General features: G+C 41.3%; 1 protein-coding gene across 2 annotated transcripts; it reads left to right on the forward strand.

Annotated features, from left to right (window-relative positions):
• The first annotated feature begins 4,684 nt into the window (after positions 1-4,684).
• On the forward strand, positions 4,685-14,859 carry SELE (selectin E). Of its 2 annotated transcripts, none has more exons than XM_014556011.2 (13): positions 4,685-4,825; positions 5,162-5,245; positions 5,803-6,189; positions 6,758-6,865; positions 7,282-7,467; positions 8,278-8,463; positions 8,570-8,758; positions 9,908-10,096; positions 10,306-10,482; positions 11,032-11,142; positions 11,924-11,945; positions 12,051-12,123; positions 13,042-14,859. In XM_014556011.2, exons 2-12 carry the CDS (start codon positions 5,209-5,211, stop codon positions 12,106-12,108), a joined length of 1,650 nt encoding a protein of 549 aa, XP_014411497.1. In that variant the 5' UTR covers positions 4,685-4,825; positions 5,162-5,208; the 3' UTR covers positions 12,109-12,123; positions 13,042-14,859. The 2 variants fall into 2 exon arrangements, with proteins under 2 accessions (XP_014411497.1, XP_032319669.1); XM_032463778.1 differs by having other exon boundaries at positions 12,054-12,123.
• Positions 14,860-22,821: the final 7,962 nt, after the last annotated feature.

The raw sequence follows: 22,821 nt of genomic DNA on the forward strand, positions 1-22,821 counted from the left end.
TGGCAGTGGCATTTTGGTCAAAATTCTACTGATAGCTGAGCACCAGCCATGGGAATCTTCTTAATATTCTTCCCCAAATTAGGTGGCCCTGGACCATATCTCAAAGCATGCTAGGATTTTGGCATCTTTATCAAAATCACCTGAGATATTCATTTAAAGTAGATTCCTGGTCTCAACCCCAGACCTACAGAGTCAGAGTCTCTGAGTGTTGGACCCGAAGATACACAATTTAAATGAGCTGCTCAAGTGAGTCTTATTCATATGACAGAAGACTGAGAACAATTCCTGCCCCTCTTCTTCCTGGGTGCTGGGGGCGCCGACCAGAGCGAGCCCAGGGCGCCAACCTGACCCAGGTATTCTGAGATGGCTACAAATCCCAAATGAGTGAACATGCCTTCCTGGGGAGGGAATTTAGAGGCAACCAGACTAATGTTCTCTCAAATGTGCTTATGTTTATGTCAAGCAAGAAATGCCATCCTACACCATAGTGGTATGCCATTATTAATTTTATTCTATAATTTTGGGTGTGCAAGAAATATATTTATATTCTGCAAATAGGATTGACTCTTTATTGGGATTTCCTTCCCTTACTTTGGACTCTATGGAAGTACTTTAGATGTTAGCAGTGTCGAATTTGGGGGGAGATTACCAGACATTTGCAGATCCTAACTGCTGCACATAAGATAGATAAATAAGTTTCTACTGTATAGCACAGGGAACTATATTCAATATCTTGTAGTAACCTAAAATGAAAAAGAATATGAATACGAATATATGTAGTATATGTATGACTGAAACATTATGCTGGACAGCAGAAATTGACACAACATTGTAAACTGACAATACTTCAATTGAAAAAAAAAAAAAAGCACCCGGTAATACTGTCTGTTATACAGATGAGGAAATTTAGGAACCAAGGATTTTATACCTGGGAACCAAAAGCCTCAGGAAGACTACTGCGCAGACTTCACAGCTCCCTTTAGCAGTGAGGAACCAAAGCTAAATTCACACCTTGACAGATAGTCTCGCCACACGTGGTTATGGACAGTGCTACCTTCCATGAAACCCAATTATCTCCTGTCCATAGCTTCTATTTGTCCCTAGCTAGTGAAGATGAACAGGATGGCAGTGAGTAAAACTGTAACATCTTCTCTCTGGTCCTCCCTCCCTCCCTCCCTCAGGGATGTCCCTTCCCCCTGTAGGTGAGAATGAGAATGAGTTAGCCTGGGCACAGAAGTGCAAAATTAAAGTCCTTGGTGCCCCACTACAGGATGTGGAGGGGAGGCCAGGGCACTTCCAGGAAAAGGAAGGATGAAGCAGGAAAAGGTGGTGCCTCAGAGACGAAACAGCCCTGTTGGTGGAGTCTAGGGTGTGCCTGTGTTTCCATCATCTTCTTTTCTTTTCTCTCTGCCTCCCCCAAGATGGGGATTGTAAAGGGAGTCCCTGTGAGACCAGGGTTGATCACGGAACAGTCCAGGGACAGCCGGCTACATCTTTAAAACTTGGGAGATTCCATAGGGCCTTGAGTCATCTCTAATCAGCCTGCTACTTCAGGAAGTTAGGCTTATCTGGGGAAAGGGAGATAACATTCAACCCCCAACTATTCAACTTTCACCCAATTTCCTTTCCAACTCATCATTCCTTCCCCAATGAGTGAATGCCGCCTCACCAGATCCTGACAAGAAAGAGCAGCTGGAGAACCTTAAGTCCAGCTGTCAGCCCACTCCTGCCCCTCACAGTGCTGAGGTGTCTCTATGAGAGGCAAAGTGGGTCTGTCTGTGGCCCTTCAGCAACCCTGGAGCCTGAAGGAAGCCCCTCAGCTCCTAGGTACCTGATTGCGGTCCCAATCTCAGGGGGCAGGGATGTGGAAAATATTCTGGGAGAATGCAGATAACTATAAGGCTGAGTGGGTTTGGAATATCATACCTCTAGTAGTAATAACAACAATAATAACAGCAGTAATAATATTAATAATACATTCCCTTTACTCACAAATCTCTTCTACTCTTTTCTGGTATTGGATTTGTCCCTGAAGTTCTCTCTGTGTAAATTTAAAAATAGTCATTTTGCCCTTTAGCCGTAGGGAGAATTTGCTTTTGAATCAGGATCTCTGGGAAAGTGTGACATAGAGATAAAAATTTTTCCTAGGTGTGGCTCAGCCTGCCTTGCTTGTTTCTTTGTCCGCTTTTCCCCCATCTGCTGAGAACCCATGGTCCATTTTCACGGCATCCTCTGTCAGCTGCTTGCTGCCCCCCTGTTCCCTTCCTGCCTTCATGTCTCAGAATCCAGAACACAGCCTTCTTGGTGGAGAGCTGGGATGATCACATTGCTCTTGGGACAAAGAGGGCAAGGGGAGGATTGGAGACTCGGGGAAGAACAGGGAGGCTCGTCTCGGGGCACAAGAGAGACCACGAGTTGGGAGAGCAGTTAAGGAAATTGGAGACTGACTACCTTGGTTTCAACTCCTTAGCTTTGTGTTTTTGGATGAGACAGGTATAAAATCCTTGGTTCCTCAATTTCCTCATCTGTATAACAGGAGTAATAAGAGTACCTATTTGACAGGCTGTTGTAAGAATTAAATAATCATATAGATGAATATGCAAAAACTTAGAACAGGGCCTGGCAGACAGTGAATGCTCACTATAATGTTAGAGGTTATAACTGGGGGGGTTCCAGGCTGTGTATCTGTAAATGACATAGGGACTATACCACCATTGGGGCTATTTTTAGATATCTGTAAACTAATAAGAAGGGAAAGAGACAACCTACAAACTTAGTTTTGTTATGAAAAATTATAATAATGAACATAGTTATCTAGGACTATTTATGACTAGTTTCCATTTTCAAAATAATTATTAAGTACTTTATTATTGTGTCAGACAGATTTTAAGATTTGCCTGCAGTACACTTTTTTTAAAACGGCAAATAGTGTGTTCACAACTTACTAGAACACAAAATGTATACAGATTATGTATTAACCCAGCTTCACATCCTCCTCTAAAATTTAACAAACACTTGTGACTGATTACTCTCCTACATTTATTGAGTGGCAACAACCACATTTACACAGGTAAAGCTGGATAAAAAAATTGAAATGATGTCAGTATGTAGACAATACAAGAGAGTGGGAAGGTGGATGGTATAAATTCTCTGTTAAAAGTTGGGCATTTTGATAGGAGTTAAATTAAATTAGCTAATTGGGTTATTTACTTATTCTAAAAAAGAATCAGTTGTATTCACTGGAATTTTTTCTTCTCTTTTCCTGATTGGCTTAGGTCTTGACGATTTCTGGGTAACACAGAAAGAGCCAGGGCTAACAAATAAGAAAAATAAACCTATTACCCCCACCCCTGCCTCTACTGCTTCATGTCTGCTGACGGAATATCATTAGAGGTCGTATTTCAAAAAAGCTGTAGTTATGGAATATTAGCTTCACTTGATCTCTACAGAATATGGAAATTTAAAAATTCCACTTACTGTCCCTATTATTTGAATTAGACAAAATACAGAGCTGGAGAATGGTGACTGAATATAATCACCCAAAAGAAATGACAATATAAAGAGTAGGAATCAATTACACATATACATATACCATATATATATATACCCTTCAGTTGCATTTGGATACAGAATTCTTTAAACTGTGTTCTTTTTACTATAAAAGCAACAGAGGGCCATTGCAAAAACTGGAAGATGCTGAAAATAATCATGAAGATTATAAAATTAACCCCTAACTCCTGCTGTCCAGAGATCCACTGTTAACATTTTGACTTAAAAAATCTTTGCACATTTATATTTTAAAAGTTCTGAACAAACTTTGGGTCAATTAAATAGGAGAATATATAGTTTTCATCTTTATTTTCTCACTGAAAAAATCATGAATATTTTCCAGACAGGAATATCGAAGTCTGTTTCTGACTTTTCTTATATTTAGTCACTATATTAAAAAAACAGATTTAAAAACCCAAATTTCTCCTGTACAGCACATGGAACTATACTTAATATCTTGTAATAACCTTTAATTAAAAAGAATATGAAAACAAATATATGTATGTATATGCATGACTAGGACGTTGTGCCATACACCAGAAATTGACACATTGTAACTGACTATAATTCAATTAAAAAAAAGAAACAAGGCATTATTTCAAATATTTAAGTGGGAGATGTTATTTCTAGTAATTTAGCCATAACTATGTGCAGAATCTGAGGATTAACATTTACCTCATGTTTCACTCCTCTGCGAGACAGTGTACCTTAAAATGGGTTGAGTTGGTTGGTAGGTGAGAAAGAGGAAAAATGAGGAATGGTCCATCATTTGACTGGTATGGGATGAGAAAATTGAGGGCAGTAGTCCAGAGATGACAAAACTATTCTTAGTTTGCTTAGGTTGACGAAGTTCTGATTACTACCCCAGTTTCAGGAGAGGGACTGCTAACAGGCCCAGTTCTAACACTTTTAAAAGACATAGATTTTATATTATTTGAATTAAAAACCATGCATTTGTGTCATAGCAACAGAATTCACATTAAATAAAAAGGCACACAAAAAAAGGAGAATTTGTTTTGAGGGGTAGGATTTCTGACATCATTGTCATTTTTGGCGTTATGGATATTCCTGGACGCTGATGGGGAATTCCTATCGTTGCGTTTGGGCATATCCTCTGATTACTCACAGGAAGCGGCCTTCCTATAAAGGAGTCCTGGCGGGAGCAGTGTGCCACGGTTCTTGGCTGACTCCTCATCAGAACTGCAACAGCGGCACAAGACTGCAGCAGCCACAAGACGGGAGGAATCTGACACTGAAACGACAGCTTCACAAAACAGTAAGTGCCGAGAAGTCTTTCCTAGAGCAGCCTTGGCCTTGAAACGGAGACTATCACAGTGAACTGATAGGCAAAAAACCTGATAAAAGGTCTGTGCAAGCTCTTACTGTATTCAGACTAGGTAAAACCTGGCTTTTCTTTTTGACTTAAATGATAAAAATCTTAACTTTTTAACTTACTCATTTGGTAAACTTTGGCGTGAACAAAGATTGTGGCAGAGGATTCCAATCCTTTGCCTAAGAGTCTTATCATGCCACTCTACACCTCATTATAGAATGATGTAAGTGACTACCAAGGAGTTCACTCTGTAATTGATTTTGTTCTTTCTCCCCCCAGAAAAGCATTTCAAGTCTGATCTTTGGATCCAAAAAACTCTTGAAGGCATGATTGCTTCACAGTTTCTCCCCGCTCTCATGTTCGGTAAGTGAATGTCATTCATCAGACCAGGGTTCCTTATCCTCCGCCCTACGGACATAAGCCTTCCTTAGACGGAACTCCCTGTGCACACTAGGTGGTTTAGCATCACTCCCGGCCTTGCTTCACAATGTGTCGGGCTCTGGGCTAAGGGTAATTTACCTCCTTGTGTCTCAGCTTCCTTCTGTAGAGAGTTTTGATCGTAAATAACCTGTTTCCCAGAGGCATTGTCAGGATTCAGTCTCATGGTTCATGTGAAGTCTTTGCCTCAGGCAGTGCTTGGTGGTGCATATTAAATGCTTAATGAAGCTTGGTCATTCTGATTAGTATTCTGCTGTTAAGTGGCTATCCTGTTAGGTTACGGTGGGTGAGTGCTGGTAAAGCACCAAATGGAGGGTCAGTCACAAAAAAGATACAGAGTAAGTGGTAGTTTCTCCATCCAGACTCCTTCCTGCTTTGGAAAAGGTAAACAAAAAGTTTGAGTTATCCCCAAGGCCAAAAATAAGATAATAGAAAGTCCAGGACTAAACTTCCCCATTCCTTTCATGTGTTTCCCCCATTAGTGCTTCTCCCATTTAAAGAGAGCGAAGCCTGGTCTTACAACGCTTCCACGGAATACATGACTTTTGATGAGGCCAGTGCTTATTGCCAGCAAAGGTTCACACATCTGGTCGCAATTCAAAACCAGGAAGAGATCAAATACCTGAATGCCATGTTCAGCTATTCACCAAATTACTACTGGATTGGAATCAGAAAGATCAACAATAAGTGGACCTGGATTGGGACCCAGAAACCTCTGACCAAAGAGGCTGAGAACTGGGCTCCAGGTGAACCAAACAACAAGCAAAGCGACGAGGACTGTGTGGAGATCTACATCAAGAGAGACAAAGACACGGGCAAGTGGAACGACGAGAGATGCAGCAAAAAGAAGCTCGCCTTGTGCTACACAGGTAGGGAGGGAGGTGGGAGGTGAGGCAGCCAAGGGAGGCAGATTCAGCCCGTGAGCGTCCTGACAAATTGTGGCCAGGATGCAGAAACTGGTCCCTACTGTGGCCATCTTCTGTTCAAAAAGATCTTGTTTTAAAACAGTCTGTTTGATAAAGTATCCCTTTTTGCTTCTTTGTGTGAATGTTAAGCAAGAATGTATGTATTTTTGTATTCATATATGCATATATATATATAGGTTTATACTTACACACTGTGTATATACACACATATAATACACTTTTGAGTCACTTGTTTATTTGCAGTAGGGGAACTCCCTTTAGAGTTTGTGATAAAGTGAATCTTCTATTTTTGGTGCCAGTTACAGCCAGACCCCTGACATCTGTAATTAACATCCAGGTTTAAAATGGTTCAGCCTAAAACTCAGCTTTGGCATTTGGTAAAGCACTGCAGTTAAATTTCTGGCACTCTGTAGCGCTGGTGACATGTCTGTTGCACACTGTTGATCCTAATTTCAAAGGAACTCATTGTAAGTATAATAACAATCATCATCATGGACTGTCTTTTCTACAGCTGCCTGTACCCACTCATCCTGCAGTGGCCACGGTGAATGTATAGAGACCGTCAACAACTACACTTGCCAGTGCTACCCTGGCTTCAGGGGACTCAAGTGTGAGGAGGGTAAGTCTTTGTCTCACTTTCTCAACTAGAGATGGTAGCCCTATTTCAAATCCTGGCTGGCTGTGGAGTCAGGTCTGCGTGTCTTCCCTTCCTTTGGGCATATGGTGTCAGACGACGGTTGAGAGCTGAGGCAATGAAGTCAGACCCTCCTGGGTTTGAATCCCAGATTCACCACTTATTAGTTATGGCGCACTGACAACGCAGTTAAACTCTCTGGGTCCCAGCTTTCTCACTGTAAAATGAGGACAGTAACAGTATCAACTTCATAGGCTCACGGTTGGGATGATGTGAACAAATGCAGACACAACATTTTCAAAGCGCCTGGTGGTCAATGAACAATAGTTAGGGTTTCCAGTGTTCCTCCCACCTGATACCGGGTGAGAGAGGAGCAGAACTGATTTGGTTTCCCTTTACAGTTGTGTCCTGTCAGGCACAGAAAGCCCCTGAACACGGAAGCCTGGTTTGCAACCACCCCTTGGGGAGCTTCAGCTACAATTCTTCCTGCTCTGTGAGCTGTAAAGAGGGCTACGTCCCAGGCAGCATGGAGACCTCGCAGTGCACTTCCTCTGGAGAGTGGAGCGCTCCTCTTCCAGCCTGCAATGGTAAATCTCTCTCCGAATGCACAGAACGTTCTCCAATTCATCCTTCTGTGCTTTAGTTTTTTACCCAACCTAGAACATTTTCAGCAGTTCAGGGAAAGTTCTTGTTTGTTGTTGTCTGTAATTAAACTTGTTCTCTTGGCCAACATATATGGCCAATATGGCACCAGCTTGGTTTGAGAGACGTTTTTATCCTGTGCTGGTGTGAGTGTTTCTGAGGCTCTGGTAATTTGTAAGGAAACTCATAAGACAGTGGAACCACAACCTCGAAAGCTTAATGAATTTCTCTCTTTCTCTGTTTAACTTTGCCCATGCAATTGGATTAACTTAAGATCATGATAATCAAGCAGCCTCAATATGTCCTTTTTTCTCTCTCAGTCGTATCTTTCTAGGTCAAAGACAAAAAACAAATTCTTTCCTTTAGGTCGTGCTGGGCTAAAATAGATGAATATTCTGTGTATGTCAGGATAGTTTTTTTTTTTAATCACAACTAGTCATAAATCCTGACCTAGAATCTGTTATTTTTCTTTGTTTTTGCCTTATTTAAAATAGATCAGAGACCTGATGAGCTATCTAATAAAATACACCAGAGACTACTTAGCAGAGTCAAAATAAAAATCAGTCAGAGAAGATGAAAATATCAAGAAAAAAGCATAAAAACTTTATTGTGAGTGGGCATGTCCCCAAGAATTAACATAGGACATCGGGATCTGCCCTCTGAAGGCAGTTTCCTTACTGTTATAAACTCCAGTTCGATAGGAAGTGAATACAGCATTCTTCTGTAAAATTCACGGTGTTCTTTTGAATTCCCAGTGGTTGAGTGTGATGCTTTGACAAACCCTGTCAACGGAGTCGTGAAATGTCCCCAGAGCCACGGAAGCCTCCGCTGGAACACCACCTGTGCATTTGAGTGTAAGGAGGGGTTTGAACTAGCTGGACCCCAGGCTCTGCAGTGCACCTCATCCGGGGACTGGGACAACAAGCAGCCAACGTGTAAAGGTAGAGTTGTTCCACATCAAGGTTTGCCGTAAGCGTTCTCTTTCTCAGCCTGTACTCAAAATGGGCAAGCCAGAGCCGCTAACGTAAAGTGGCACATGTGTTACAGCTGTGCCCTGTGATGCCCTGGACGATCCTCAGAACGGCTCTGTGAGCTGTAGCCACTCGTCTGCTGGAGAGTTCGCCTTCAAGTCATCCTGCCACTTCACCTGTGCGGAAGGCTTCATGTTGCAGGGACCGGCCCAGGTTGAATGCACTGCCCAGGGGCAATGGACACAGCAAGTTCCAGTGTGTGAAGGTGAGCCTGACAGTCTCCTTTACACTCTCCCTTTCTCAAAGAGCAGCAGTCTTCAAGACTGGGCACTTAAAATGATACCTTTAACTAGAGTGATCTGAGTTGATGGACAACAAGCATCTTATATTTTTGAGATGAATATAACAGAACCAATGCTTATCCAGGGAAAAGATTGTGTGTAAGAAGAGTGGATGCTTCGCTGGTTTCTTAACTGTACTGTGCTAATAGAACTTTACAGACATCGGCCTGGAAGAGGCAGAAATCTTCATCTAAAGATTAGAAATCAGTTTAGAAAATTTAAAAAGTAGGATTATGAGAACATGACTTGATTCTAAAACTCTTGTTTTTCTTCTGAAATTGCTTATAACTGGCAGTGATGCAAATGTTTAAGGTGTGGTGTCAGCTGTAGAGACACCCTTAATACTTACATAAGCTCTTAAATTTAATTTAATTTAATAAATCAAGAGCAAGGATACTGAAAACAAGCAGGTTTCACTATCAGGCACTGGCATTTTTGTAGCCAAATACAGCACAGAATGATTCCCAGTGGCAAAAAGCCACAAGACCAAAACCAAACAGCAAAGCAGACAAATTTTATGTGGCTGTCTTCATGTCTTCCTGTCTTTTTGGCCTCATCTGTAGGCATCCAGGGCCGATAAGTTGCTCCTTGGCTATAGAAAAATCTTCCTCTTGACCCTAACTTATTTCACATGTCACAACTGAGCTCAGGAACCGCTGATCCTATAAAAGGCTGTCCTCTAATTAGCACCATTGTCAATGAAGGGATTGGAATTCAGAGAAAACACAGCCATCCTCCCACCTGTCCCGGGACTAATGAAGAGTCTTGAATTCTCTGAGCGTAGCTTTGTCCAAAGTGAACTGGGCTCGTACAACAGATGCCAAGTACTCTCTAATTCCGTTACATTATTTCCCAACCATCATTTTGGTATCTCAGCTTTCCAGTGCAAAACCTTGCCCAGCCCAGAGAGAGAGGCTCCATGAGTTGTTTTCCTAGGGTTTCTGGAAGTTTCCAAAGCAAATCTAGCTGCGAGTTTTCCGGTGAGCACTATCGAAGAGCTAGGGACTTGCTTACCTTAGGAAATCTGTTGCTGCCTGACACCAAGTTCTAATGAACACACTCATGTCTTCCAGCCATGAAATGCAATGCTGTCCCCCGGCCCAGGAATGGCTCAGTGACGTGTACCCATTCCCCCGCTGGCGAGTTCACCTACAAGTCCTCCTGTGCCTTCAGCTGTGAGGAAGGCTTTGCATTACGTGGATCAGCTCAGCTTGAGTGTACATCTCAGGGACAATGGACACAGGAGGTCCCCTCCTGCCAAGGTAGGGCCGAATTCAGACTTTAAGGAGGATGGGTCAAATATCTCAAATGTTTCTGACCCAGGATTGCCCCAAGGGACTTGATCCTAATTTCCTACATGCTGAAAGCAAAGCAGTGCTTATCAGTTACATTTATTGATGACTTTTCTGACAGTTTTAGAAGTTTTCCAATAGATTTTTCTTAACCTCTACCTACATCCTATCATTTGCAGCGGTACAGTGTTCAAGTTTGGATGTTCCCGGAAAGATCAACAGGAGCTGCAGTGGGGAGCCTGTGTTTGGCACCGTGTGTACGTTTGCATGTCCTGAAGGATGGACACTGAATGGCTCTGCAGCTCTGACATGTGATGCCACAGGACACTGGTCTGGGATGCTGCCTACCTGTGAAGGTGAAGCATTGACTGACGGTGGTTGTCTGGGGGGCCAGAGAGAAGAAAGGGAGCTAAGAAAGGAAGCTATCTGGCTACAATAATGAAGTATCCATTATGTCCAAACCAGAAGGATCAGGAAGTTTGCTCAGGTTAACACTGAATGGATGAATATTTAATTTTACGGGGATAGAGAGAAAACAAGTGACATGGCAACAGAATTCTGTTCATCAGGAAAAGGAGAGCTAGAGGGAAAAGTAGGTTGAAAGGAAAATGAGAGAGAGAGGAAAGAGAGACTGATCGATTGTTTGATTGATTAACCAAGGTGTGCTGTGAAAGATGGCACATTAGAGTTCTTCCTGGCAGTGTTGGAAGATAAACTTACAAAGGTGTTTTGGGGCAGATCTCAAAGGCCTTAGTACCATCTCTCTTCCTCACGTATTGAACTAGATGGCTCTTCTGCTTTGTACACTGTAATAAATGTACAAAGAAAAGGGCAAAGGGACAGAACAGGAAGACTTAAAATTTAATTCCATTCCATGACAGTTCTCCCCCGTTCTGTTTTCTTAGCCCCTGCTGAATCCAAAGTTCCCTTGGCAGCTGGACTTTCTGCTGCTGGAATCTCCCTCATGACATCAGCATCCTTTCTCCTCTGGCTTCTGAAACGCCTTCGGAAGAAAGGTGAGGGCATTTATGAATGTACTCTAAGAAGGTTTTGGAAAAAAATTGTTTTTCTCATCGATGAGTTACATTGTCTCTTGCAGATTTAACGAGTAATTAGAATCTAGTCACTAGATAAACGCTAATAAACTGCAGTATAATTAAGCAGAAGTCTTACGGAAAGCGTTTATAATACAACTCAAAGTGGGAAGAGTTTTAGGAAATAGACATGTTAGTTGTGCTAACGTTGGCCACCTCCAGGGGGTGCTATGCACATTGAATTCTATGGTGCCCCTCAGAGTTGTCCCATGAGGCTGCCATAATGAGTATTTCCAGAGAAAATAAATAAATGTTTCCAAAAATTTTATTTGGAATAGAGGCTTAAATTTGGGAGTATCTCATGGGGAACATGCAAACACATCTAGCTACACTCCTGGTTGGTTTGGCCTAGAGTATCTTCAAAATTTTTTGAATTAAGTTCTGACGTTTACAAAGTGGGAAATTTTACATTGTATCTAGATTTGGGGCTTCTCAAGACACAATTGGAAGACAAGCCTGGCAAGCTTAAAGTATAGCTATCTGCTCTCTGCTTGCATTAGGAAGCTGCTGGGCCCTTTGGATGAGGGTGCAGTTTGCTTCCCCTGCTCAGTTGCTACCAAGTTGTGTTTGTGTTCTGATTATTATGGGGGCCCTGAAGGCATTGAGTTTACAAACCCTGCTGAATAGAGTCATGTTGGTTTCTAGTTGTAATATGTCCTTAAAAGTCATTTAGCTCATATTAATGGTTTTCTTTTTCTTGCAGGAAAAAAATTTGTCCCTTCCAGGTAAGTTGCATTTTTGTATATAGCATGCCACTGCACGTTCTGCACATTTGTCTCTTTTCACGTTTGGCAACAGTGATTTATTTCACGTTTTTATGTATTCCACAGCAGCAGTCACAGCCTTCAATCAGAAGGATCCTACCAAATGCCTTCTGAGTTAATTTAAGTCCAAAGGAATCAGGTAAGATTTGAAGGTCATATACAGTTTTGAAAGAAGGTACATGTTCTGTTGTTCCTCGAATCTTCCAAATCTGCCAGATTCTAGGGGGAGAAATCACTACCTTCATGGTATTTTATGGAAAGCTGTTCCATTTCTCTGTAGAAGGAGAGGAAAGAAACCAGGATCTGGCCTTCATTGGGCCATTTCGTTTATGAAAGTTAATAATAACGGTGACTGCTAACCCTTGCATGGAACTTACTATGTTCTAGGAACTGTTCTAAGCTAGGATTCTATGAGACAGGGGCTATTATATTTATTATTATACAGATGAAGAAAATGAGGCACAGAAAAGTTGAGTAACTTGCCTGAAATCTCAAAACTAGTAAATGGTGTAGCCGGGATTCACACCCAGGCAGTCTGGTTCTAGAATCCGTATTCTTAACCACTTGGCTTGGCTTTGTGAGAATTTGGAACAGTCAGATCCCCTCTGAATCGATTTTTTTTTAAGTTAATAGACTTTTTGCATGTTTAATTTTAAGTTTACAGAAAAATTCAGCAGAAAGTAGAGAGTTCCAACACAGCCCCTTAACCCCATCCTCCAATTTCCTCAATTATTAACACCTTCCATTAGTGTGGGATTTTGTTACAGTTGATGGACCAATATTGATACATTATTATTAACTAAAGTCCACAGTTTATATTAGAGTTCACTCTTGGTTTTGTATATTGAATGGGTTTTGACAAATGTATCTGACATGTACCCACCATTATAGTATCATATGGAATAGTTTTACTGTCCTAGGTAGGATTTTGGTATTCATGTACGGACTAGCCTTGTGAGAGTGTACACAGTTGTCAGTGCTAGAAGGTGAATTCTGTTGTTGCTGTTAGCATGCAAAATGTTAACTGTCCTGACGGCATGCACTCTTATAATTGCAGGAACACAGGAAAATTAGGGATCTAGAGTGATACCTTGAAGATAGTAGACACAGAGAGCTCTCCTTGGATCTCTGGCCCTTCTCACCTCCTGCACCTGCTGGCTGCCTCTACGGCTGGGACCGTGGACCCACGAGGACTTCAATGGACCCAAATCCAGTGGGCAAGGCCAGCCTGCCACCAAAAAGACTCAGTGTTCCCTTTTCCAGTGCTGGCTACTGGAAGGAAGGAATATTTTTTCCCACGCAAAAGCGGAGAGACTAAGGCTCTGGAATCTCAGAATTCCTTTTCTAACTTATCCCTTTGCTCACTGTGAAATCTTGGTGGTGAAATACAATATTTTGTGACACTGTTTTTCTTTTGTCCCTCATGGTGCTTCAGTTGCTGAATATGTAGTTGCTGCCATGGTATGAGTTAAGAATTGTCAAGAGTTTAGAGGAGACACATGGCTAAATACATTCTATTAACTGTCTTGGGGGAAAAAGGGACGGATTTTTAATGCCACAGGGTGAGTGCATGGGAAGGATGTTAATGGTGGAAATTCTACTCAGTCCTCTGTGTGAGGATTAGCAAGTACAGTCTTAGTCACTTTTCATCCCCATGGGATTCGGTGACTTTAAATTGTTCTCAGAGGTTGTGCTCTTTTTACTTGTATTGAATAATGTATACATTCAGTAAGTCTTAATTCAGTACAAGTGTTGTAGGGACTTAAAAATGTATAAATGCTAGGATTATGGTAGGGCAAAAGCTACTTAGCCTAGACCTTTGTGTATTAACACATTTTAATGTGACGTCTAGAGTAAAATTTATTTCAAGAAGACAAATACATTCCCCCAGCCTGTGTGTGATGTTAACTAGCATAAAGTGCTGAATGTTTGACTGCAATTCCTTTTTTTTTTTTTTAAAGTGAGTAGTATTAGGAGAGCCAAGCCCTAATGGCACACATTTGTACACTGTCAGGTATTTTTTCAGAGTGATGTGGTTTCCATGACAAGAAACTTCCATGAGGCCAAATGTTCTGATTTGATAAAAGCATAAATGCAAACAAATGAAGGTACAGTTTTGTGAGTGTCTGTTTTTGGAAAAACACTCATAGAATGTAAATGTTCTTGGCATTCCTGCAAAGATGTTTGTCAGATGTCATGTGTCAACATATAATTCTTGTATATTACATATGATTTTAAACCTGTGATATGAACTTGCCATATAAAGGATCTGTCCAGGGGATTTTTTAAAAGTGAAGATGTCTAATAATGATTCCCTAATTGTCTTATTCTGCTTGTTAGGGTGTTCTTAAAGGGAGGAAAGCCTGTATGAGCAAGTATTTATATTTATTTATTTGGGAGTTTAAAATTCCTAAGGCATCTCCAGTTGATCACTAGCAAGGAGATTGCCAGAACTGCTCCAAACTTGAAGGATGATATGGGAGTCCAAACTCCTCCACCCTTTCATTAACTTAGGATGTGTTTAAAAAAAAAAAAAAAAAAAAGGCAGAGTTTCAGGGCAGTGTTGGCTGCAGACTGGCAAAGGCAAAAACAAAAGTAAACATAATACTCAGTGAAAGAAGCTAGACCCAAAAGTCCTACAGATGGAATGAATGATCCTCTTCTCTGAAATTGTTCAAATGTTGTAAATATCTGCATGCACAGCACTGGAAATAGCTGTGTGAACTGTAAATACAGTCTGTGTTAGGGTTTTATAAAGGTATTTAAAATTATGATTTAAAATACTTTACAGTGTTTTATTATTTATTTAAGCTTATGTCATACCTCTTGTATTCGACATGGCACTATAAAGGTTGATAATAAACGTGCTTCTATTTAGCTCTGTGTACAGGCTCTTTCTTAAGAATTCTACTTTACTTAGATAAAACCCACATATCACAAAATTCACGATTTTTAAGTGGACAATCCAACAGTTTTTGGTATAGTCACAAGACTGTGTGACCATCTAACTATCTAACTCTAGAACATTTCTATCACCCCCTGAAAGAAACCCAGAACCCATTAGTAGTCACTCTCCATCTTCCCCAGCCCCTGGTAACTACTAACCTACTTTTTCCTCTATAAATTTACCTGTTCTAGACATTTCACATAAATAGACTCATGCAACTTATGGTCTTTCGTGTCTGGCTTCTTTCACTTGGCATTCTGTTTTCAAGGCTCATCTCCTCTGTAGCGTGTATTAGCACTTCATCCTTTTAATGGTGGGATAATACTCTATGGTATGGATATGCCACATTTTCTATTCATCCACTGATGGACATCTGGATTGTTTCGACTTTTTATCTATTGTGAATAATGCTGCCATGAACACTGATGCACAAGTTTTCGAGTAGACGTATGCTTTCAATTCTCTTGGGCATACACTTAGAGTTGGAATTGTTGGGCCATATGGCAACTCCATCTTTCATTTTTTTGAGGAACTGCCAGACTGTTTTCCAAAAGGGTGGTACCATTTTACCATCCCACCAGCAATGTACGAAGGCTCTGATTTCTCCACATTCTGTCCAGTACTTGTTACTGTCTTTCTTTTTGACTATCACCATCCCAGGGGGTGTGAGGAGGTATAGATGTAGGTTCTTGCACCAATACTGTACAGTTGTCTAAAAAATATTAATAATCTAAAAAATTGGTAAGGTCAATGGAGCAAAGAACCCACCCTGGAATCTTTGCATCACGCCAGTCTTAGTTTGAGGCTCTGCTCAAGTCAACCCATTCACCTTGATATACTCTCTAGACTCAGTTGTTCTCCAGGACGAGAGCCAGAGTAGTTCTCCCCTCCAAAATATGTCTTCTTCTTTCTAGAAGAGTGTCAATGCACAAGCTTGTGTACCAAGCTAAAAAACCACCTCAAGGATCTGTTATTAAAGAATCAGAATATCTGAAATTCCTAAGAAAACATTAATATTTGGCTTGGTTATCCAGACTGAAAAAGTTGTGGCGATAACACTGCCATAGGCTAAAGTTTGTTTCGTTTTGATTTTATACTTTGCCTTTAAGTATTATTTAAAAGAAAATTAAAGAAAACATGAAAAACAAGGATATCCCCTGCTCATTAGGGCTGTTTTTTTATATAGGACTGAAATGAGCAGACAGTTGAGACATCAGCTTGAAATATAGAGAAAGTAGGAATGTTAGCTTTCCTGGGTCTAAAAAAAAAAAAAAGAGAATAAACTGAACAAATCAAATGTATTCAGAAGGAAAACAGGTGCCCAAGTCAAATGGACATGGGCAAGTGTAGCACAGAAGTCAGAAGCAGAACTTGGTGTCAGCAGATCAGAAGATTAAAAGAGAGCTTTTTAATGAAAGAAAATAAAAATCTATGTAACCAGCAAGAGCTTCTGGGCCTCTTTCAGTCAGAAATAATAAGTATAGATTTTACCTCAAAATTTTAGCTTCCCTCTCCCAAAAGATTCTAAGCCATGAGAAATTAAAATATTTCTCTCTTCATATTTGCCTCTGTACAGCCATGCTGCTGGTTTATAAAATCATTTTGCTACAAAGGAGCATGTAGCAGTAAGACAGGCCTCCTGTCTTTGCCAACCAATCAATCAATCAACTAGTTTTGGCCAAAGATTTTTTTCTTCTCCTTGATCTCCCAAAGGTACCAAATACTATCAATAGTTCTTTTAATAACTCTTATCAGCTGTGTTCCGTTCCCGCTGATAGCCCTCAGAACGGGTCCTTATCATCATCCCTGCATTGCATGATAAACCTCCACAAACTCACTCATCTCCAGGTCCTCAGCTGGCTGTTGAGATGTCCTGTGGTTCCAAATCATTTACACAGCCCAGAAGCTATAAAAAAACTTGTCCTTGCTCGTCTCCCAACCTCCTTTCACACCATGCCCCTGCAGGCATTGCACTCCAGCCACGTCGGAGAGCTGTTTCTGCCCATTTCGGTGCCTTTGAACACACTTTCTTTTTCCTGCAGTTACCCGCCCTCCCTATCTAGCAACCCCCATTCTTTGCCTGCTTGACTTCAAATCATCTTTCAGGTTCTCTGCTTAAATTTCCCCTCACCACAACTGACTCCTGAGACCAAATCACTTCTTTAATGCTCTCACAGCTCGCATTTTCCTTCCTTCCTGTGATTGTTATTAAATAATTATTTGTGTACCTGTTTAAGATCTGTCTTCCTCACTCAATTCTAAAGTACCTTGTTTCTTGCTGTATTCCTAGAACCTGGCATATTCTGGACACATAGTAGATGCTCAAAAATATTTATTGAATGGAACAAATAAATAAGTGGATGGATGAATGCAGATTTGCGCTCATCCTCGGGAGCAGAGCAGATTTTCACAAATGGAATGAGCTGTCTCAGATGGCAAAAATTTTAAGTCCGGTTACAGAACAAGATATGTTAGGCAACAGAATAAAATGGAAATAAAGAAGGAGAAAGCTGATGGTTAGAAATAGAGGAGCTAGTTAACGGCTTAGAGGTTCAATGAGGTAGGATTAAGTAGCAATGCAATGAGCAATAAATCTACAAGAATAAGAGACTGTGATTAAAGAGTGGGATGTCTGATCATGTGATTTTAGAGTTGATATAGTTTGGGGTGATGTCAAGGTAGAGGCTATTCCCAGGAGAGAAGTTAGCTCAAGCTGGGTGGAGGAGAATGCTTTTGGAGAACTGGGAATCCAGGCAGTGGGCTGGGCTGTGCACGTGGATGAAGTCAATCGGATTACAGGAGGTGCTTAAAGGAAGAAGAAGACCAGGAGCCAGGTGCCAAAGTCACAAGTGCATGAGGGGCTGGGAAGTCACTGCAATGCAAACAGTGAGAAGATAGTATACCTCAAGGTCGTGAGCTTCAAAGAAGCAGGATTATTTTATTTCTTCTTTTCATTTTTGTAAGAGGCCAAAAGACTGTAGATTGGTAAGAGGCACTCATTATAAAGGAGGACGCCAACTCTGCCTTCCAATCCTGAGGTGTGCGGAGTGTGAGGGAATAAACTTTATCACTTTGAGAGATCTGCAGGGAAAGTGATGTTCTGGGGAGGCCAGGATCCTGTGAAAGCCAGGGGGTAGAGGAACGTATAGGGAGGAGCTGGAGGATAGACGGGAGTTTGTTGATTGTGAAGCAGGAACTCCAGAGGATAGCAAGGAAGAGTCTGGGAGGAGAGCAAACTCAGGTCAGGAGTCAGCAACTTGGATGAATTGCCTGGGAGACAAAAGTCGATCAGAGGGGCTTATCTTCCAAGTGTAGGGAAAACAGGTAGCTGTGGTGGACTGGGTCTTGAAAGGGTGGTGGAGCAAGACGTACATTTAGGTCTAACTCTGGTCTGGAGCGAGGCCTTCAGGCTGTTGTGTGAGACTGTCTTTCTTATCCCCATGATAAACTGATGTTGGTAATAGCAGCGAATGCAGCCTTGGCTCGCAGCAGTGAACAAGTCAACCTTGAGGTCCTCTGTGATAGGCGTGTAGGCTCGGGAAGGGCTGGGCTTCAGTCCTTTTTACGGACCTAGGGCTGCTGCTTTCAATGGCATTCAATGACCTTTCCCTCAGTTATCTCATGGTGGGCCAGTGGTCCTCCAGTATTGGTTCCAATCTCTCTGATTTTGAGGTTGTTTTTTGGGACCATAGAAAAGCCTAATAATGCCTGTCGCCTTGACTACCCTTCAGGTCTCTGCTACCACGTTCCTGTGACCTTTCCCACTCGAAATCTTCTCTTTAGGCTGAATGTGCACTTTTTCTTTAAATTTAGAAGAAATTTATATAACATAAAAGCAACCAATTTAAAGTGTACAATTCAGAGTGGTGTTTAGTACATTCACAGTGTTATGCAACATCACCTCCGTCTAGCTGAAAACAATTGCACCAAGAGAAAATCCTGCACCCCTTAAGCTGTCAGTCCTCACTCTCCCCTCCTCCCAGCACCTGACAACCTCCACTTTGCTTTCTGTCTCTATGGACTGATTTAGTCTAGATACGTCATATAAATGGAATCACACAATATCTGGCCTTTTGTGTCTGGCTCCTTTCACTGAACATAATGTTTTCAAGATTCATCCATGTTATAGCATATATCAGTACTTCATTCCTTTTTATGGCTAAGTCATATTCCATAGGATAAATCAATGTGCGCTAAGTTTAAAGCAAATTTCTCACTGTATTCTCAAGAAAAAAAAATTTCAAGAAACACAGGATCCATCCATATGATTCAAAAGCATCCATATGAAAAAAATCTTTGACAAAAGCCAAAAACAGCACTGATGAACTCAGGGAGAGGAATTTAGTGAGGGGCTAAGCTGAGGTGGTCCACGTCTTCCAGAAATCTACCTTGCTCTAAGGGCAGATTTTCAAATGTATAGAAGTGAAAAGATTGCATATATATTTGACAATGTTCACTAAATAGCCTCCCCCACCATACCAAAACAAACAAACAAAACCTTTGGATGGGACCTGTGGTTGCTCCTTCTCTCTGGCAAGGGACCATGTAGACATGATGCAACTCTGGGATCTGGCATAGTTTAGGCTGGGTGCCAAGAAACCTGAACCAGCTTTTTGAAGAAAGCCCTGGATTTTTCTATACTTCTTAAAGAAGAACAGAAATGTCCAACACACTAATAGAATAACAAAGATATCCAGAAAAAAAGACTTTAAAAAAAGTAAAGTCTTTCCTTAAAAAAAAAAAAGGACATTTATAATTTATGACCAAAAAGAGGTTTGTTTATCCATTTATCCATCCATTTAACTGGCATTTATTAAACATTGGACCTTTTGCTTCTGGAAATATAGAGGATTAATCTTCCGAAAACCCCTACCAGTGTAATATTTAAAATTGCTAGATGAATTACAACAGCTTGTTTTAAATGAATAGCTGAGCTTACAAAAAAGAATGGAAATCTCAGAGGCCAAAAACGACTAAGGAGCTGGGGGTCTGATCGCCTAAGACTTAGCAGGCCAACATAGGGACTTTAGATTTTATTCTGAGTGGGATAAGAAGATGTTGGAGGGTCTTGAACAGAAGAGTGACGTGGTCTGACTTGGGTTCTTTTCTGCTTGATACCTTCCCCTCCCACCCTCACCTGGCATCCATTCTCACCCTGCCCTGCTCAGTGTCCCAGGAGGCTGACCCCTGCAGACCGTATCACCTGTCACTGATGGGCTGGTTTCCAATTAGTTTGACGAATCAGGGGCCTCTAAAGGAGATCAGAGAGTGAGAAGAGAGTGTGGTCAGGGTATTTCTTACCCACTCTTTCCCTGCTTTGGTGCTGTTTCTGGAAGCAGCTGCATCCTTCTCCACTACAGCTCCTGGTGGGTGACTTCTCCTCTAGGATCCCAGTCCTTACTGGGTTCTGATACATTACCTCCTCCTCTTGAATCTTCAGTCCTGGGGATGCAACAGCTTCCTGTCTTGCCTGTCTCTGGGTACCTCTGCTTTGTTCTCTTAACTTTGTTGCTAATCTATTGTAAGTGGTCCCTCCACTGAAGGCTCTTTAGTGGGTGAAGAACTCACTCATCCGGGGTCAATTTTGTTTCTGCCTGGGTCCCTGAACGATACTCAGCTTAACTGAATCACTTAAATTGCTTTGTTGAAAACAGGCCGTAAGGAAAAGAAGTAGAAACATGGAGTCCAGATGGGAGACTACGGCAACAGGGATACAGGTGACAATGATGCACAATAGAAGTGATCGGATGCTGAAACTACTTTGATGGTAAAGAAAAAAGAAATTTGTTTACATATTGGATATGAGTTGTGAGAAGAAGAGAGAAGTCCCAGTCAACTCCGAGGACTTTGGCTTAAATAATCGTAAGGATGGAGTTATAATTTACTGAGACAGGAAAGGTTAGAGGAAGACCTTATCAGGTTTGAAGGAAATTCAGAAGTTCAATTCAGGGCATGTAAAATTTGAGAGGCTTATTAAAGAACTAAATGGAGATTTTAGGTAGGCATTTGTTTGGGAATGAGGAACATTCCCAGGGCAGGGGGATGGCCTGGCTGGAAATAGAAATTTCATCAGCATTTAGAGAGTCAGCGGCATTTCAGTGGTATTCAATTTTAAGAGACCGAATTGGATCATCAAGTCTATGAGGTTAAATAAGGTTTGGTGGTTGGAGAGATGAGGGAGAATCAACAAATGAAACAGAGAGGGAACAGTCAGTGGAAGAGGAGGAAAACCAGGAGCCGACTGGTCAAATAAGATGGGGACGGGTAATTGGCTTTTGGCGTTGTTAAAGTGGAGGACCCTGGCAAGAGCAGTCGCAGGGAATGGGTGTGGTTGAAAGCCTGATTGGACAAGGGTGGGGAGAGAATTGAAGGAGAGGACTTAGAAATATAAAGCCTAGACATTTCTTTTGGGGTGTCATGGGAGCACTGGCACTTCCAGATCTTGGCTCCAGGTTGGTCCCCACTTCAACATGTCTTCCAAGCTCCCTCCAGAAGTGCGGCTTACTACTCAGGAGCACAGTTTTCAGAACCGACTGGCCTGGGTTCAAAACCCCCACTGTGTCTCTTATTAGCTCTGTGACTAATGCAACTTTCTTAATCTCTCTGAGACTTTAAAAAATGGAATAATAATGACATTTACTGGGGAGTAGTAGTATTTAAGCTTTATGAAAATTAAATAGGTAACAAATACGAGCGTTGAGCTCCATAGCCATTGTTGCTATGTAGTGTCTTTTAAAAACGCAAATCTGGTTATGTCAGTGACTCTTCCCTTCCATTGCCCTCCATCATATGGGTCCTAATTTTTTTAAAATTTTATTTTATTGAGTTATAGTCAGTTTATAATGTTGTGTCAATTTCCAGTGTAGAGCACAATTTTTCAGTTATACATATATTCATTGTCGCATTCTTTTTCACTGTGAGCTACCACAAGATCTTGTATATATTTCCCTGTGCTATACAGTATAATCTTGTTTATCTATTCTATATATACCTGTCAGTATCTATAAATTTCAAACTTGCAGCCTGTCCCTTCCCACTCCCCTCCCCTCTGGCAACCACATGTTTGTGTTCTATGTCTGTGAGTCTGTTTCTGTTTTATATTTATGTTCATTTGTCTTTTTCTTTTCTTTTCTTTTTTCTTTTTTTAGATTCCACATATGAGCGATCTCATATGGTATTTTTCTTTCTCTTTCTGGCTTACTTCACTTAGAATGACATTCTCCAGGGATATCCATGTTGCTGCAAATGGCATTATGTTGTCATTTTATGGCTGAATAGTATTCCACTGTATAAATATACCACACCTTCTTTATCCAGTCATCTGTCGATGGACATTTAGGCTGTTTCCATGTCTTGGCTATTGTAAACAGTGCTGCTATGGACATTGGGGTGCAGGTGTCTTTTTGAAGTACGGTTCCTTCTGGAAATACGCCCAGGAGCAGGATTACTGGGTCATATGGTAAGTCTGTTCTTAGTCTTTTGAGGAATCTCCATACTGTTTTCCACAGGGGCTGCACCAAACTGCATTCCCACCAGCAGTGTAGGAGGGTTCCCTTTTCTCCACAGCCTCTCCAGCATTTGTCATTTGTGGACTTTATATGGGTCCTAATTTTATGTCTATCTCCTTTACACTTTATGCTCCAAAAGTATAAAGGCATTTGCACGCTCCAAAACCTGCTAAGGCAAAAAGCCAGAGCTGCTTTGGTCTCTTCCCAGCTCACCTTTTTCAGGAGGTGCCATTAACAAGAGTGTCCACTAGGGGGAGAGCAAGGAAAGAAGAGGAGAAAAGGCTGAACATCCACTCAGCTGGGTAGCCCTACTGAAGACATTAACAGACATTGTACATTTATCCAAAACACTTTCTTGATTGTGTGGTTTTGCAGTTATCAG

Source organism: Camelus ferus, chromosome 21 (genome assembly GCF_009834535.1).
Source record: "Camelus ferus isolate YT-003-E chromosome 21, BCGSAC_Cfer_1.0, whole genome shotgun sequence".
Lineage (NCBI taxonomy): Eukaryota > Metazoa > Chordata > Mammalia > Artiodactyla > Camelidae > Camelus > Camelus ferus.